Here is a 17,402-nt window from a genome sequence, read left to right as displayed (position 1 = left end):
TCCACGGCTACAGAAATGCCCAAACTGTTTCGCCACTCGATCTCAGCGGGGTTTCGACCAAATTAAAACATTCTTTTGATATGAAAATTAACTCACGAAAACACACTGATTATTCTGAGAAAAAATCAGATTTGCCTTAGTACCTTCAAAACTCGCTGAAAAATTCAGTCAATCTTTCAAAAATAAACTAAACCATCATGAAGAAAGTATAAAAAAACGAGTAAATTGGGAAATTTTTCCTCATGACAAATTGAATTTTTGGGAAAAAAAAGTATTTTTTTGGGTTTTTTCACCAACAGAATTCTGTGACTCTAGAAAATAGTCCCTGATTTTGATTTCTCAATTTGTGGTAAGTCGGTCGACAATAAACCAGATGGGAATACGTACGGTTTTTTTTGGATGAGCAGATGTGCAATTTCTATCATTTCAACGTCATAAATTGAATCCCGTCACTCTCTAATTGCTTGAACAACAGAAATGTTCATGATTTACAACTTTGGCACAGCTGTCTATTATTTCTCAATTTGCTCCGTAGGAATACTGCCACCATCACCCTCCACTTTACCTCACTCCGACCCCTTATATTGGTACAAGACTAACAGGTCTTCCTAATATCCTTGAGAACGCCAACACAGACTGCACAAGTCACGCCCACTTTTTCCCTGGAGCATGATGGGCGTGGTTTAGTATTAGGAGACATCTTTCTTTTTGTTTCTCATTCATTCCAAGATTTGCCTCCCGGACATGGCAGTCGACAATCGGCTATTTGATTTTTATTGAATCACTACAATTTTTATTCCTTTTGCTGGTATTTCCTGTGGTATTGTTCCTGAAGGTTCTCCACCACCGAAGGATCGAGACCAATGGCCCCACAAAAGTGAGTTCATATTATTTATCCGGATCCAGGGGTATAAATGGAGGCCAAAACCAAGATGATACATCGTTTCCTAGATTCAGCCAGCGTTCGTCGACTCCTTTTCATTCTCTCTTTTAGATCCTTTTAGTTCTTTTTTAGTTTGGCTCTTTTAGTTTTGATCCTATCATTTAGTTTTTAGTAAAGTCTATTTTTCTAGAATGCAACTCGTAAACATGTTGGCTGCCGCTGTGCCTAATTGGCGCCACGGCGACCTGGAGCGACTCAATGAGGTGCTTCAGGCCCTCGGGCCCCGGGACATTTACGTCCCGGCCCCGGGGGGCGATGTACGTATTATCCCTTCAGGAATCATTCAGATTGCCAAAGAGAAGTAGGTGAATATGATAACATATTTAAATTGGACTTTACTTTTTTCAGTTCGATGTTGAGCTTTGGCCCCCCGAATGCTAAGAGAACCGTCGCCACACATTTTTGGAAACGCTATGGACTCATAACCCATAATGCGGAAGACCGTATGGTCTACGTGATGGCTCAGTCGGGTAACTATTACCCGGCTGAGCACGTCCAGGTGCTCCCGGTGGATGAGTAGGTAGGAAAATTCATAATAGCTATGCTTGAATCAAATTTCATCTTTTCAGGCGTAGATATCACCACTACCCATCACACGCTCTGAATAACGACATCACTTGTGCTCCACATTTGTTTAATTACTTAATTTAATTTAATTACTTTATTTAATTATTTATTTAATTTAATAAATTTGGTTTGATAAAAACGCTTCGTGTTATTTTTCAGGTAAAACAAATTTGAAAAGAAAATTTGAAAAAATAGAAAAGAATGTGAATTTGAAATTTGGTGGGAAATTTGAATTTTTTCCACAAAAAGAAGACTTTTTGACTGACTAGGGAAGGTCATGGACTCGGTCTGGAGTTTTGGGTCATGGCCTATACCATTAGAAAGCTGAGAAAACGTTGATTCCGAATATATATTCAGTTTTTGCCCTCGAGGCCTGGTTTTCCAGAACAACAAGGTCAAAGTTTGAAAAAATGACGGATTATTTTTAGCACGCGAAAATCGAAAAAAAATTCAAAACAACTTTCGCGTGTTAAAAAGGCAATAATTCGTCATTTTTTCAAACTTTGACCTTGCTGTTCTGGAATACCAGACCTCGAGGGCAAAAACTGAATATATATTCGGAATCAGCGTTTTCTCAGCTTTCTAATGATATAGGCCACGACCCAAAACTCCAGACCGAGCCCATGACCTTCCCTAGTGAGGTGCAAAAAGTCTTCTTTTTCGGGAAACCCCCCGGTTTTTTCCGCTGGGGGCCTCCGTTTTTTTCCGCTTTGGGTGGCGAGAGAGTGTGTAAAAAGAGGAGGGTGCCAGGTTTTTGGGCACTGCTTGAGGAGGGAGGTCTTTGTAGATTCCGATTAATGTGAACACTGGCGCCGTCACTAATCGGCTGGTCGTTCCCTTCTCTTCTGTCTGTTCAGCAAGTGCGCTCCATTGAACATATTCCAATGAAGAGGGAGACACTGCCTCATTCAATCATCATGTATTCCCCCCTTTGAACGGCCGATTGCTGCTCTACCCCAATTTTTTTGAGTCTTCCTTATGAAAACTTCTTATTTTTATTGAATTCTGAAAGGTTAGTAGAGTGAAATTCAAAAAAAATTGCTAAATTTACTATATTAGCAGCAAAAATATTGATTCTCCACCTTTATTTCGAATTTTTACTGATTTTAATGCAGATATAATGGGATTCACGAAAAAAATATCTTTCTGATTCAAATTTCACACGATTTCCAGTTAAAAATGTTCTAAAAACGCTGAAATCGGGATTTTCAGCTGTCAAACGTCTTAAATGCAAGATTTTTGAGGCAAAATCACAAAATTTACTGTATTTTGACGACTTTCAGGGTAGAATTTGTCAAAAAAAAGACATTTTCATCATTAAAAATTTCGCAGTAAAACCTCTAAGTTTTGTTTTCATGAATTCCTGCTCAAAAAGCGGCAAAATCAATGTGCAATTCACATTTTCTGCACAATTCCCTATAAATTTCTTTTTTTTTTGCAGAGGTCGACTGTGTTGGTCGATTGTCATCTGTCGTATTGGATCTGATGAAGGCGATTATGAGAAAGTCCGTCAGGAAGTCGAAAACATGAAAGGATACATCCCGAAATTCCTAGTTGTTTTCTCCCAAAGAAATTTTCAAAGTAAGTTTCTCTCAGTAAAGGTCGAGTTTGTTGTTGGAAATGGAGGAAGTCAATATATTCAGAAAAGGCATTTCGTGAGTTTTCATTTAAATCTTTTAACGTTACTTATTACAGAAAAACTCAAGAAACTTTCACTTCGGAAGCGACCATCGTGATGCAGCCGTTTGGATCAAAACTCGCTCAGCCGGGAAGTGCTGAAAGGTAATCCAGCTATTTTTCAGCCCATTCATGATTCTATAACATTTTCAGAACAAATATCTTCTAATAAATGAATGGGACAGTGAACAACGGGAACGAGTACAGCGAATTGACAAAGATGCAACCATATCAGGTTCAACATGCTGTTCAAGATAGATTGGGAATGCAGGACAACCACATGTCGGCGACCGGAATGGAGCTCCAGAACTATGAAAACGAGGAATAAATGGATTTGGATCACCCGATGCCGCCACCACCACGTGATGCACTCATCTATGAGTATAACGGCAATTATTTTCTATTTTTTCTTCGTTTTTTAAATAAAATTTGCTGATTGGTACAAACTGTGTTCGTGTTAGTTTCTTCTTCTTTCAGAGGGGTATCTACATCACGAGAAACATAATGTTTGAATCGGAAAGTAGAAAAAATGAATTGTTGAAAATTTGGAAAAAATTGAACATTTTTGGAAATTTTCATTCGAGACTGAACCCATCCAACCCTCACCCTAATCCCTCCATCCACCCTCGGCACAACACCTGACACCTCGTCTTCCCTCTAGAATTATTTATGGTCAATCTTAGCCAACGACCGGATTTCCATGAAGATAATTCCTCATTTGAACAGTAGATTATAGATTTACACGGTCTCCCCCAAATCTGAAAAAAAGTGCAAGCAAGAGTTCTCAGCAGAGCGCAAATGCCGCGCCCTACAGTTGTCAGAAATATTTTTAAATTAATTTTTAGGCTGATTTGTGCCATATGTGATCAAGATATTAATCAAGTGTAGATGTGAATGCGTTGATGAAAACTGTTTGAAACCAAAATTTCTTTCGAGATCGTGGGACTCACTGTTGCAACCTCAGCAGAAAGCCAAAAATGAATCAATTGTATTAATTCCGCTTGTGCCACATTTTCTGTTTTTTGTTTATTTTTTAAAAAATTAAAGTGAAGCACATTTGCATCTAACTCCTCACCTAATTCAAAACTTGATTTTTTGATAAAAATAAAATAGTTTTTCCCACTTTTAAGCATTTCTTTTAACTGGCAAGCTTTGTTTCATGTTTAGAAAGCAAACTATCCGATGTAACAAATCACGTTTGATCAGCATGTCTATTTTCTGTTGTTTATTGATAACAACATTGAATCCGTTTACATTTTTTTTTGTTCTCATTTAAATTGACACTTTTCTGAAATATACATTTTGAACTCTAAAACTTCACACAATCCCTCTTCTCTAACAGTCGTCCTCTCGATATGATATACAATTGTTCTTCCGTTTCTCGATAATATTATTTTTATCTGGATGCAACTTGATTACTCTGACGAACCCGGTGATAAGTTTTGCAATCAAAAACAGTCAAGCTAAGGATAATGATGCAAATAATATCTAATGAATGGGCTTAGTCTCCGATTTTCAGTGGTTTGTTTGATAGTGAGCGATGCCCTTGGGTAAAAACATTTGCTAGTGTTATCGAATGGCTTTCGGCAGAGCAAACAAATATTAGTTCAGTTTCGAAATTATTATTACTTGCTTTCACAAAATGAAAACTAGTTACAATGAATGCTTGGTCTAAAATCGCTTCTGAATCCGAATGTTTGAGATGTTTGGCATTAGGAAAACACAAGTCCTTTAATAGCTAATGCGACACAAACAGAAATGACAAGATTTCAAAATTCAGAATAAATGACACAGATTTGAACTGTTTTCTACTATATTCATCATTCTGTAACTTTCTTTTTATCACCCAAGTCAGCTATCAAAAAAAAATTTCGGTTTCTCAACACCTTCCTATCCCAATTGTTCCCATCCAAAGTGATACAACAGCCATGTTGGGAAAATGATTCAATGAAAAGTGATTATCTATTCTGTTTCGCATAACTGATAGAGCTTTAATCTGTTTTTTAAAAATGTTCTGGCGTAAGATTGGTCCAGAAAGACAATTTGAAATAGAGATTTGCTTAGATTTATTTTTTGTATTGTATCAGAAACATGCAAGCATGACTCACTTAACTAATTTCTTTATTCATACTTCATACACATTTCGCATAAAATCAGTAACCAAAGTATGAAAAAAAAAAGGATTTACTCTAAATTTTCATTGACTGTTCATTGATGTCTGTAGCAAAGGCGTTCTATTATAAAATATCACTCTTTGTGGAACAGCACTTACAACAGAAAGTTTATGGAGACAGTAATAAGAAGTCAATCGGGAGAAGATACTTTATTCAAAAACTGTGTTTTAAAAATCCTGTTGTTAGTTTGTTTGTTTTAAAATATTTTTGAGATGCACTGTTGGTCAATCAAGCAGAATAAAAATAAAGTTAGATCTGTGATTTACACACGTTTACGGTTTTGGTTTGATATACTGGTACTTCATATTTCTTACTGTTTCAAGAACATGAGAAACCGAGTGACAGTTGTTAGAAGGCAATGTAATTGAGTAATGGATTTCAGATATGAATAAATCTGGCACAGAGTCCAAAGTAAGTCATAGAAATGACTTCCATGTTTTTATTGATAAAAATCTCAGATCGTTTCCAAAGTCTGTTGACTCACTGATGATTATTGGTATCTGATAGATCACTGCCCACATTGTGTATCTGGAGAAAAAAACTTTTTTGCCGCCCGGATGGAAAGCCTAGGGAAATGTTGAGAGGGTAGTAGTTTTTTTTTGGTTGTGGAAACTGTGTTTCGTTAATGGGATCCGTAGAAAAATGTCTGAAGGTATAACAATGTTTCACGAATTTCATTTTTAAGGAATCTTTTTTTGAATAGTGCTACCGTTTTCTGAATTAATATTGACTATGAGTAATGAGCTTCGGTTTCAACACCAACAGAATTCTGTGACTCTAGAAAATCGACTCTGATAATCTTCCAGGTCGCCGACGAACCAGACGTACAGTTGTATTGTGGATGAACAGATGTGTTTCTTCTATCATTAGAGCGTCATAAATTGAATCCCGTCACTCTCTGATTGTTCCATCAACAGAAATGTCCATGATTTACCACTGCGACCCCTTAATATTTGTACTAATTGCAAGACTAACAGATTTTCTTAATACCTATGAGAACGACAACACAGACTGCACCCAAGCCACGCCCACTTTTTCCCTGGAGCATGATGGGCGTGGTTTAGTATTAGGAGACATCTTTCTTTTTGTTTCTCATTCATTCCAAGATTTGCCTACCGGACATGGCAGTCGACAATCGGCTATTTTATTTTTACTGAATCACTAATGGAGAGCCAGAAAGATTTTTAGAGACTCGGACGATGGAAACTGGACTGTCGGATCATCTCAACTCGATGAGAGCATTGACTTCAACGATTTGGATCAGTATCTGCACACGGAAGACGAGTCTGTACAAAATGCGAAGATTGATAAAATTGGATGGAGAACCAAAGTCATCTTCTTCCCGTCGAAAGAGTTCAAATCCAAAACGTGCACCACCAAGGAAGTACTGCGTCAAAATCTGCATCGACTGCAAAAGTATTATGAAGACAAAGAAAAACACGCTTACAATCAAGCTATGTAAGAATTGCTGTAAAAATGTAGCTTAATTTCTCATTTTTCCCATTATTTCCCTTATATTATTACAATTGGTTTTTTGGTAATGAAAGTACATGAAACGATTTGTGATGCAGTCGGGGTGGGTATAAAACGTGAAAAAATCACTAAAATTCTGTGGTTACTCGAGTTCCTAGTCATTAGTCGATCATTTTTCGTCACGCGATTACAGGGGACTGCGGTATTCCAAAAATCGAGATTTTTGATACGAATCGACTCATAATTTTGTAGAAAAGAGAAAAGTCTCTTGGAGCCAGGTCCGAAAATTTGTCTAAAACGAGTTATGAGGCCTCAAAGTGTCAAAAAAAGGTCTCTCACCGTGAAGATTTGCCTTATATTTCAAATTTTTTTCATGTTCACGACGAGAGAATTTTACCGTGAAAATAAGGCAAGCAAATCTTCACGGCGAGAGGCCCTTTTTTGACACTTTGAGGCCTCATAACTCTTTTCAGACAAATTTTCGGACCTGGCTCCAAGAGATTTTTCTCTTTTCTACAAAATTCCGGGTCGATCCATATAAAAAATCTAGATCTTTGGAGTATCGTAGTCCCCCTTTAATGACGAGAATTGATAATCAAAATAGCATTAATTGCAAAAAGCACAGTGTAATTTGACTATCGGAAATAAAAAAAAACAACTATCAAAATTGCGTAAATCATATTTGTCATTTTACGGGCCGGCCGGAAAATTTTTCTGAATTTTTACACCCCAAAAATAATTTTCAAGTGCTTTTTATCGCAGATCTTCTTGCCACGTGTGACCTTAGGGTTAGACGTTCACTAGGCTCACTAGACCATGCTAGTTCACGCCACAACATCTCCCTTTCTTCTGACAGCTTCCATACGAACTCTAGCATTTGAAATCGTTGAATGAGTACCTACGGTTTTTTCCTTCTGGGCGATTCCATGATCTCGAGCTCCTCGCTCTCCCACCCTTCCTAATCTATGTAATTTCCGTCACATAATCACCACCTTGTAGTCTGACACTTTTTGAGCTCTGGGAAACAGAAGTTATACCTGAAAATCATAAGTATGTAAAATACTTCCAAACCGTACTAAATATTATTCCGTTCATTTTTTTAGTCTTCATTATTGACTTTTCATTTGTGAATCTTAGCAAGGCATATATTTTAAGCGGTGATTCAGTGGCGCGCATCTTTTCATCTGAAGTTAGTAAATGACATCTCACAATTTTTTGTAAATTGTTTAGTGCCGATCAAAGAGCTCCATCAATTCTATAAGTGGGTTGCAGTGATAAAAAGTAATCATGTTTCTCAAATACTGTTAGTATGAAACTGAAAATTTTGGGCATTCGCGTTGAACTCTACAGGCGAGCTTTAATTGATCAATTACTATTTCGATAAGTAAAATAACCTATTCTTAAAAAAAAAACTAGGAACTCACTAATGTTTCCTGTATCATCTCCGAGGTTTGATTTTTAAGTTTCAGAAGCATATGAATGAATAGAAAATAAATACATTTCCTATCAATATTTTGAAAAATCACTGATTTTCAAATTAAATCCTATTTCTCTATATGAATTTGTATGGTTTGAAACGAGAAATCTCTTCTATTAATTGCCGAAAGTCCTCGAAAGTTATTCTAAAACATTTCCAGATGTAAGTGTCACACTCAAAAAGAACAACACCTTTCTTTGAAAACAATGTTTCAGTAAACTGATGAGAGGCATTGATCAGTTCTAATTTATTGACATGATATTTTCGTTTTCCTGGGATTGAAGGAATTTGAAAGAAAATTTCACAATCAGTTTTTTAAAATGTAATAGCCAAAGCGATGACAATAACTACAAAGAAGGCATGTTTCACGAAGACTGCTTATGCGAAACTGAAAATTACTGTTAATTCTAACGAGGTTTGCAATTTTAGCTTAAAATGTGAAAAGATGAAATAACAAAAGTTGTCACAAAAGTTTCAAAAATTAAAAACACACCATATCAGCAAAAAAGTGAACTTGGAGCAAAACTTAAACATCAGAGGAACAATAATTCATCAAAAAATTCCAACTAATATTTTCTGCTTGAAACGGAAAATGCTTCTATTTGTTGACACGACTCGATTCTTACAACAGCGCTCTACCAAAACTGGAGAAAATAATTGGAAAAGTTGGGAGACTCAGAGAAAATGAAACAATGAGTGTTCATTATAGCGCGGCTGTAGAAACTGTGTTTCGCTAATGAGATCTATAGAAAACATGGTTAAAGTGAATGTTTCACGAATTTCATTTTTAAGGAATCGTATGGTTTTGAATAGTATTAGCGTTTTATTGATTGTCATTTTTTTGGATTAATTATCAAACAAATTTCACATGAAGTGTTTTAGTCATACTTGTCAAGGGCAGGGCCGGCTTTTTTTTTCAAAACTTCCGGCTGGAAATTTTTTTTTCGAATTTGATTAAAGTTGTACTAAGTTCAACTCTGATTTTTTCATAGAATAATGTTTGTGTGTCTGTGAGTTCATTTTCATATCGAAAGAAATTTTTCAAAGAATTTTTCCAAGATATTCAAAGAAGTTTTTTTTTCAAATTTTATAACTACTTTCGCTTTTTTTTATTGTTTTCTTCCACGGCTACAGAAATGCCCAAACTGTTTCGCCACTCGATCTCAGCGGGGTTTCGACCAAATTAAAACATTCTTTTGATATGAAAATTAACTCACGAAAACACACTGATTATTCTGAGAAAAAATCAGATTTGCCTTAGTACCTTCAAATTTATTATTGCCGGAGGCGTCTCGCTGAAAAATTCAGTCAATCTTTCAAAAATAAACTAAACCATCATGAAGAAAGTATAAAAAAACGAGTAAATTGGGAAATTTTTCCTCATGACAAATTGAATTTTTGGGTTTTCTTCACCAACAGAATTCTGTGACTCTAGAAAATAGTCCCTGATTTTGATTTCTCAATTTGTGGTAAGTCGGTCGACAATAAACCAGATGGGAATACGTACGGTTTTTTTTTGGATGATGTGCAATTTCTATCGTTTCAACGTCATAAATTGAATCCCGTCACTCTCTAATTGCTTGAACAACAGAAATGTTCATGATTTACAACTTTGGCACAGCTGTCTATTATTTCTCAATTTGCTCCGTAGGAATACTGCCACCATCATTCTCCACTCAACCCCACTCCGACCCCTTATATTGGTACAAGACTAACAGGTCTTCCTAATATCCTTGAGAACGCCAACACAGACTGCACAAGTCACGCCCACTTTTTCCCTGGAGCATGATGGGCGTGGTTTAGTATTAGGAGACATCTTTCTTTTTGTTTCTCATTCATTCCAAGATTTGCCTCCCGGACATGGCAGTCGGCAATCGGCTATTTGATTTTTATTGAATTACTACAATTTTTATTCCTTTTGCTGGTATTTCCTGTGGTATTGTTCCTGAAGGTTCTCCACCACCGAAGGATCGAGACCAATGGCCCCACAAAAGTGAGTTCATATTATTTATCCGGATTCAGGGGTATAAATGGAGGCCAAATTCAGCCAGCGTTCGTCGACTCCTTTTCATTCTCTCTTTTAGATCCTTTTAGTTCTTTTTTAGTTTGGCTCTTTTAGTTTTGATCCTATCATTTAGTTTTTAGTAAAGTCTATTTTTCTAGAATGCAACTCGTAAACATGTTGGCTGCCGCGGTGCCTAATTGGCGGCACGGCGACCTGGAGCGACTCAATGAGGTGCTTCGGGCCCTCGGGCCCCAGGACATTTACGTCCCGGCCCCGGAGGGCGATGTACGTATGATCCCTTCAGGAATCATTCAGATTGCCAAAGAGAAGTAGGTGAATATGATAACATATTTAAATTGGACTTTACTTTTTTCAGTTCGATGTTGAGCTTTGGCCCCCCGAATGCTAAGAGAACCGTCGCCACACATTTTTGGAAACGGTATGGACTCATAACCCATAATGCGGAAGATGTCTACGTCAAGATTCAGCCGGGTAACTATTACCCGGCTGAGCACGTCCAGGTGATGCCTGTGGATGAGTTTGGTAGGAAAATAGATTAGAGAAAATAATCTTTTACAAATATACATATTTTCAGCCACCATCGTCACAACCACCATCGTCTCACAACCACCATCGTCTCACAACCACCACCAGCCGTTTATAATTGTTTTTTAAATTGTTTTTTTTAAATTGTTTAAATTGTTTAAATTGTTTAAATTGTTTTTATAATAAATTGTTGTGATGGTAAAAATTGTGTTTAAAACTTTCAGGTGAAAAAAGAAATTTGAAAAAGAAATTTGAAAAAATAGAAAAGAATGTGAATTTGAAATTTGGATTTGAATTTGGTGGGAAATTTGAATTTTTTCCACAAAAAGAAGACGTTTTGACTGAGGTGCAAAAAGTCATATTTTTTGGGAAATGCCCCCCCCCCGTTTTTTTCCGCTGGGGGTCCCGGTTTTTTGGCACTGGTTGCACTGGCGCCGTCTCGAATTTATCCTTATTGAGGGTTTTGAGCCTAAATTACAAAATTTACTGTATTTTGACGATTTTCAGGCCAGAATTTGTAAACTAGAGACATTTTGATCATTAAAAATTTCGCAATCAGTAAACTATCTTGTTTTGTTTTCATGAATTCTTGCTCAAAAAGCGGCAAAATCAACGTACAATTCTCATTTTCTGCACAATTCCCTATAAATTTCATTTTTTGCAGTGGTCGACTGTGTTTGTCGATTTTCATATGTTGTATTGGATCTGGTGAAGGCGATTATGAGAAAGTCCGTCAAGAAGTGGAAAACATGAAAGGATACAGCCCGAAATTCCTAGTCGTTTTCTCCCAAAGAAATTCTCAAAGTAAGTTTCTCTCAGTGAAGGTCGAGTGTGTTGTTGGAAATGGAGGAAGTCAATATATTCAGAAAAGGCATTTCGTGAGATTTCATTCAAATCTTTTAATGTTACTTATTACAGAAAAACTCAAGAAACTTTCACTACGGAAGCGACCATCATGATGCAGCCGTTTGGATCAAAACTCGCTCAGCCAGGAAATGCTGAAAGGTAATCCAGCTATTTTTCATCCCAATCATGTTTCTATAACATTTTCAGAACCAATATCTTCTATTAAATGAATGGGACAGTAAACAACGACAACGAGTACTGCGAATTGACAAAGATGATGTTCAAGATAGATTGGGAATGCAGGACAACCACATGTCGGCGACCGGAATGGAGCTCGAGAACTATAAAAACGAGGAATGGATTGGATCACACGATGCGGCCACCACAACGTGATGCACTCATCTATGAGTATAACAACAATTATTTTCTTTTTCTTTTTTCTTCGTTTTTTTTTTTAAGTTGCTGATTGGTACAAACTGTGTTCGTGTTAGTTTCTTCTTCTTTCAGAGGGGTATCCAGGAATGACACATCACGAGAAACATAATGTTTGAATCGGAAAGTAGAAAAAATGAATTGTTGAAAATTTGAATAAATATATGACGGGAAAATTTTTGAAAGTCTGAAATTTCTTGAAAAATTTCATTCGAGACTGAACCCATCCAACCCTCACCCTAATCCCTCCATCCACCCTCGGCACAACACCTGACACCTCGTCTTCCCTCTCGAATTATTTATGGTCAATCTTAGCCAACGACCGGATTTCCATGAAGATACTTCCTTATTTGAACAGTAGATTATAGAAATACACGGTCTCCCCCAATCCGAAAAAAAGTGCAACCAAGAGTTCTCAGCAGAGCGCAAATGCCGCACCCTACAGTTGTCAGAAATATTTTTAAACTAATTTTTAGGCTGATTTGTGCAATATGTGATCAAGATATTAATCAAGCGTAGATGTGAATGCCTTGATGAAAACTCTTTGAAACCGAAATTTCTTTCGAGATCGTGGAACGCACTGTTACAACATAGGCTGAAACAAACCATTATAGATCACCTGTACTCATGTAGATTGCAGTTTCAGAGTTTTATCTAAGTTAAACAATTTCTTTTAACGTAAAAACTGTAATCTATGCGCATGCGCCTCTATTTTTCACCCCACTCTCGAATGAGCGCCTCTATTAGAGGGGCGACTCTAATAAAGGAGCGCTTCTATTACAGTTTTTACAGTATGTATATATGTATCTCGTTTCATATTATCTTTGGAATGCACTAGGTTTGGAGTTGATTCACTCAAATATGTAGGTTTCACGGGGAGAACTCCCCGGATCATTTTTTTCAACTATCTAATTTTTCTATAATTAAAAACAAAATATCCGACGATATCAAAAATGTTTCATCAGCACGTCAAATTTCTGTCGCTTATTGATAACAACATTGAAACTCACAAATATTATTTATTTAAACTGACACTTTTCAGAAGACACTTGCTGCATACACTTCTTCTCATAATTTTTAGCAGTTGTCTTCTCGACATGATATAAAATTGTTCTTCCGTTTCTCGATAATATTATTTTTAGGTGCTCGAATGCGATTTGATAATTTGGACGCACCCGGTGATAAGTTTTGCAATCAAAAACAGTCAAGCTAAGGATAATGATGCAAATGATATCAAATGAATGGTCTCAGTCTCCGATTTTCAGCGTTTTGTTAGAGGATGCACTCGGTTGAAAAGATTAATTTGTGTTATAGAACGGCTTTCACCAGAGCAAACGAATATTAGTTCAGTTTCAAAATTATCATTATTTGCTTTCAGAAAATGAAAACTAGTTATAATGTATTGTTTAGACTAAAATTGCTTCTGAATGTTGAAGATGTTTGACATTAGGAAAACACAAGTGCTTTACTAGCTAACGCGACACAAACAGCAATGACAAGATTTCAAAATTCAGAACAAATGACACAACTTTGAACGGTTTCTTTACTAATAATATTCAACAGATTCCGTTTGTCTGTTTATTTGTCGCCGACCATAACTCCCTCCGTAGTGGACCAATTTTTATGAAACCTAGATAGATAGATAGGAAATTTCCCTTAGATGATGCCCGAACTTTTAGTTTTTCAAAAATATCAAATTTGACGTCTTTTGGAGACGATGTCGATTTCAACAGTAGAAAGCGTTCAGAAAAAGTGTGTCCCGACAGGGTGGTAGAAAGCACAAAATATCAACCAAATACTACTGACTCGGCGTTTCTTGACTGCATTCTCGAGAGCGCCCCGGCCGCGCGTATTTGGTGTAGCGGTCTACGCAGATGACTCTCACCCACGGGGGAGTGAGTTCGTTCCCTCCAGGTCGGAAATCTTTTTCTGTTTTTTGTTTTGAAAAGAACATAGACAGCCAGTATATGAAAGTTGTATTTATAACTTTTACAGTAAAGATTTCGTAGAAGGGTCAAGTAACTATCTGCACCAATCTTTTGTCACTGTTCCCACCGCTTCGATTCTATCATAATCGGTGATTGAGTTGCAACTTTGACGGTGTTCAAAAATTAGAATTCCACAAAAACCGTGTCAGAAGTTGATGGCAGCTTACAATAAGAGTTTTGTCCGCAGCTTCATATCAAAAACTCAAAAAATACTGTAAGTGCATTTTTTGAAGAAGAGAAAATGAAATCCGAGTTTCTAAAAGGGAATTGACCTTCCGTGTGCCTTGAGAATTCTCTATAAATTTGCACCCCGATTGTTTCGAATTTGCTCTTCTGAATGATAATAGTCAAAAAGTGCAAAACTCGCGAAAAAAAGAATACTACTAAAGAAGTGATGGTGATTTCTAAATAAGGAACTTTGTTGTGGCACGGTTACCTTCAAAAATCTAAATGCTAGGATGAGGATTCATTAAAAAATTATCATAGTGTGCCATATTTAGAGGACGGAGGCGGCATCGCCGCTAATCAGTCCAAAATCGAAAATTGATATTTCAATTATCCCTTCCTGTCCGAAAAAAAGCAAAGTTCCAAATTTCTGTTCTTTCTGAAAGAGTCTTTTAAAATAGTTCCGGTCAATTTAGGATAAAAATCACTGAGAACATTTGTGAGTTCCTATTAGAAAAATAGGGATTATTTTACGGAACGGACTGCTCAGAGTCAACAAAAACTACTTATGAAAGAAGAAGAATTTCATACAATATAAAAAGTAAAAGAGAAAGGAACCGGGAAACCCTTTTTTCTCTGTTACGTATCATAAGGTTCGGGGTTAGCATTAGATCCCGCCTAATCGATGACGTTTTCAGCGACCCTATGGGTTTGTTGAAACTTATAGTTTTATTTCGCCAAACGAGGAGGGAGGAGGGAGGCGGCATCGCCGCCGATCAGTAAAACAATTGATATCTGAATTATTACTCGCTTTTTAGGGAGGTTCAAAAACCGCTCATTCTAAATACCATATTCCATAAGGATAGAAAAAGTCATTGAGAGATTTCACAATTGTGCTCTGGACTGCTCAGCTAACGAAATTACCAACAAGATGTTGAAACAAATGGAAGAATGCTACTCAAGTAGTGATGGTGGTTTGTGAATAAGCAACTTTGTCGTTGATCGGCTACCTAAAAAAATGAGTTCTAGGATGAGAGTTTGTTACAACACCGTCTTAGTGAGCCATATTCCGAGAAGGGAGGCGGCATCGCCGCCGATCAGTCAAAAACTTCAGGAAGAGTACTTTGAATCCATTTTTTGAAGATGTGAATAGAAAAGTCTTCAACTTCTTGAACTTTATTAAAACATATTGTCTTAGTCTGCCATATTCCGAGAAGGAGAGGCAGCATCGCCGCCGATCAGGCAAAAATAAAAACTCATATCGGTATGATCACTCGCCTTTTGGGGAGGGGAGAGAGAAGAGTTATCAAGTTCACGTTCTTTTGTAAGACTATTTCGAAATAAGGAAAACATAGGAAGAAAGTTCAAATTCGAAAATTCAAAAACAGATCATTCTCAATTTCATATTCTATCAGGATAGAAAAAGTCATTGAGAAAGTTTGTAGAATTTGAGTCTGAAAAAGAGCGATTTTATAATTGTGCTTTGTCGGAACGGACTGCTCAGCTAAGAAGCGCCGCAGGCGCTGTAAAACTGAGAAGGGTGGTGTAGGGAAGGAGGTTGAGTCGCCGTTAGGCGACGTGAACCGACTGGTTCTACTATATTCATCATTCTGTAACTTTCTTTTCATCACCCAAGTCAGCTATCAAAAAAAAATTTGGTTTCTCAACACCTTCCTATCCCAATTGTTCCCATCCAAAGTGATACAACAGCCATGTTGGGAAAATGATTCAATGAAAAGTTATTATCTATTCTGTATAACTGATAGAACTTTAATCTGTTTTTTAAAATGTTCCGACGTAAGATTCCATTGATCCAGAAAGACATTTTGAAATAGAGATTTTCTTAGATTCATTTTTTGTACTGCATCAGAAACCTGCAAGCATGACTTACTTAACTAACTTCTTTCTTCTTACTTCATACACATTTCGCATAAAATCAGTAATCAAAGTATTTAAAAGAAAGCAAAAGGATTTACTCTAAATTTCCATTGACTGTTCACTGATGTATGTTGAAAGGCGTTCTATAATAAAATATCACTCTTTCTGAAACTGCACTTACAACAGAAAATTTATGGAGACAGTAATAAGAATTCAATCAGGAGATGATAATTTATTCAAAAACTGTGTTTTAAAAATCCTGTAATTCTAAAAAAAATTGTCTTTGTTAGTTTGTTTGTTTAAAAATATATTTGAGATGCACTGTTGGTCAATCAAGCAGAATAAAAATAAAGTTAGATCTGTGATTTACACACGTTTACGGTTTGGGTTTGATATACTGGTACTTGATATTTCTTACTGTTTCAAGAACATGAGAAACCGAGTGACAGTTGTTAGAAGGCAATGTGATTGTGTAATGGAGTTCAGATATGAATAAATCTGCCACAGAGTCCAAAGTAAGTCACAGAAATGACTTTTATGTTTTCCTTAATAAAAATCTCAACTTCAAGTAATTTAGAAAGTCTGTTGACTCACAGATGCTTTGACTTCGAACCATCTCACGGTATTTGGTCATTGAAAAAACTCAGCAATGACCAGGGCGTTATACTTGTGAAACCTAACAAGGGAAGTCTTTGGAGACGCCACTTTCAAACGAGCTATAAATTTGGTCATGGGAATTTTCGACCACGGGGAGTCCATTTCTGCAGTCAAAACCTGCTAAATGTCTCTTTGAGCCGAGTTATGAGCTTTCAAACTTTTCGTATAGATAAGCTTTTTCACATGAAATTCTAAATCGACAAGTAGTACATATACGCTAGATTTTCTCTTTTTTGCAACTTACAAACACAGGTAAACCGCTGGGGAACACAAATTCAACTGAGCAGTGGCGTATATACGTCCGATTTGGAATTCCATGTGAAAAAGCTTGCCCATATGAAAAGTTTAAGAGCTCATAACTCGGTTCACAGAGACATTTAGCAGGTTTTGACTGCAGAAATGGACTCCTCGTAGTCGAAAATACCTATAACCAAATTTATAGGTCGTTTGAAAGTGGCGTCTCCAAAGACTTCCCTTGTAAAACCTACGTATTGAATCTTGGTTATCTAATCTTCAAATTGTTCACTGTCTCACAATTTGCAAAAAAAACTTCTTTTTGAAGACATCATTTTTC

General features: G+C 36.6%; 2 protein-coding genes across 2 annotated transcripts; both read left to right on the top strand.

Moving 5' to 3' along the window:
- Positions 1-1,089: 1,089 nt before the first annotated feature.
- Positions 1,090-3,356, top strand: GCK72_012471 (uncharacterized protein; the record flags this gene model as incomplete). Its single annotated transcript, XM_053729140.1, has 5 exons — positions 1,090-1,244; positions 1,292-1,459; positions 2,952-3,091; positions 3,217-3,292; positions 3,341-3,356. The coding sequence occupies 5 exons, from the start codon at positions 1,090-1,092 to the stop codon at positions 3,354-3,356; spliced, it is 555 nt and encodes a 184-aa protein (XP_053583912.1).
- A 7,134-nt stretch (positions 3,357-10,490) lies between these two features.
- Positions 10,491-12,101, top strand: GCK72_012470 (uncharacterized protein; the record flags this gene model as incomplete). The annotated part of the gene is made up of 3 exons (XM_053729139.1): positions 10,491-10,645; positions 10,693-10,837; positions 11,916-12,101. The coding sequence occupies 3 exons, from the start codon at positions 10,491-10,493 to the stop codon at positions 12,099-12,101; spliced, it is 486 nt and encodes a 161-aa protein (XP_053583911.1).
- Between the last annotated feature and the right edge of the window lie 5,301 nt (positions 12,102-17,402).

Source organism: Caenorhabditis remanei, chromosome IV, assembly GCF_010183535.1.
Source record: "Caenorhabditis remanei strain PX506 chromosome IV, whole genome shotgun sequence".
In the NCBI taxonomy this organism is placed as follows: domain Eukaryota; kingdom Metazoa; phylum Nematoda; class Chromadorea; order Rhabditida; family Rhabditidae; genus Caenorhabditis; species Caenorhabditis remanei.
Note: the sequence above shows the minus strand (reverse complement) of the source record. Positions and strands in the feature narration are given on the sequence as shown.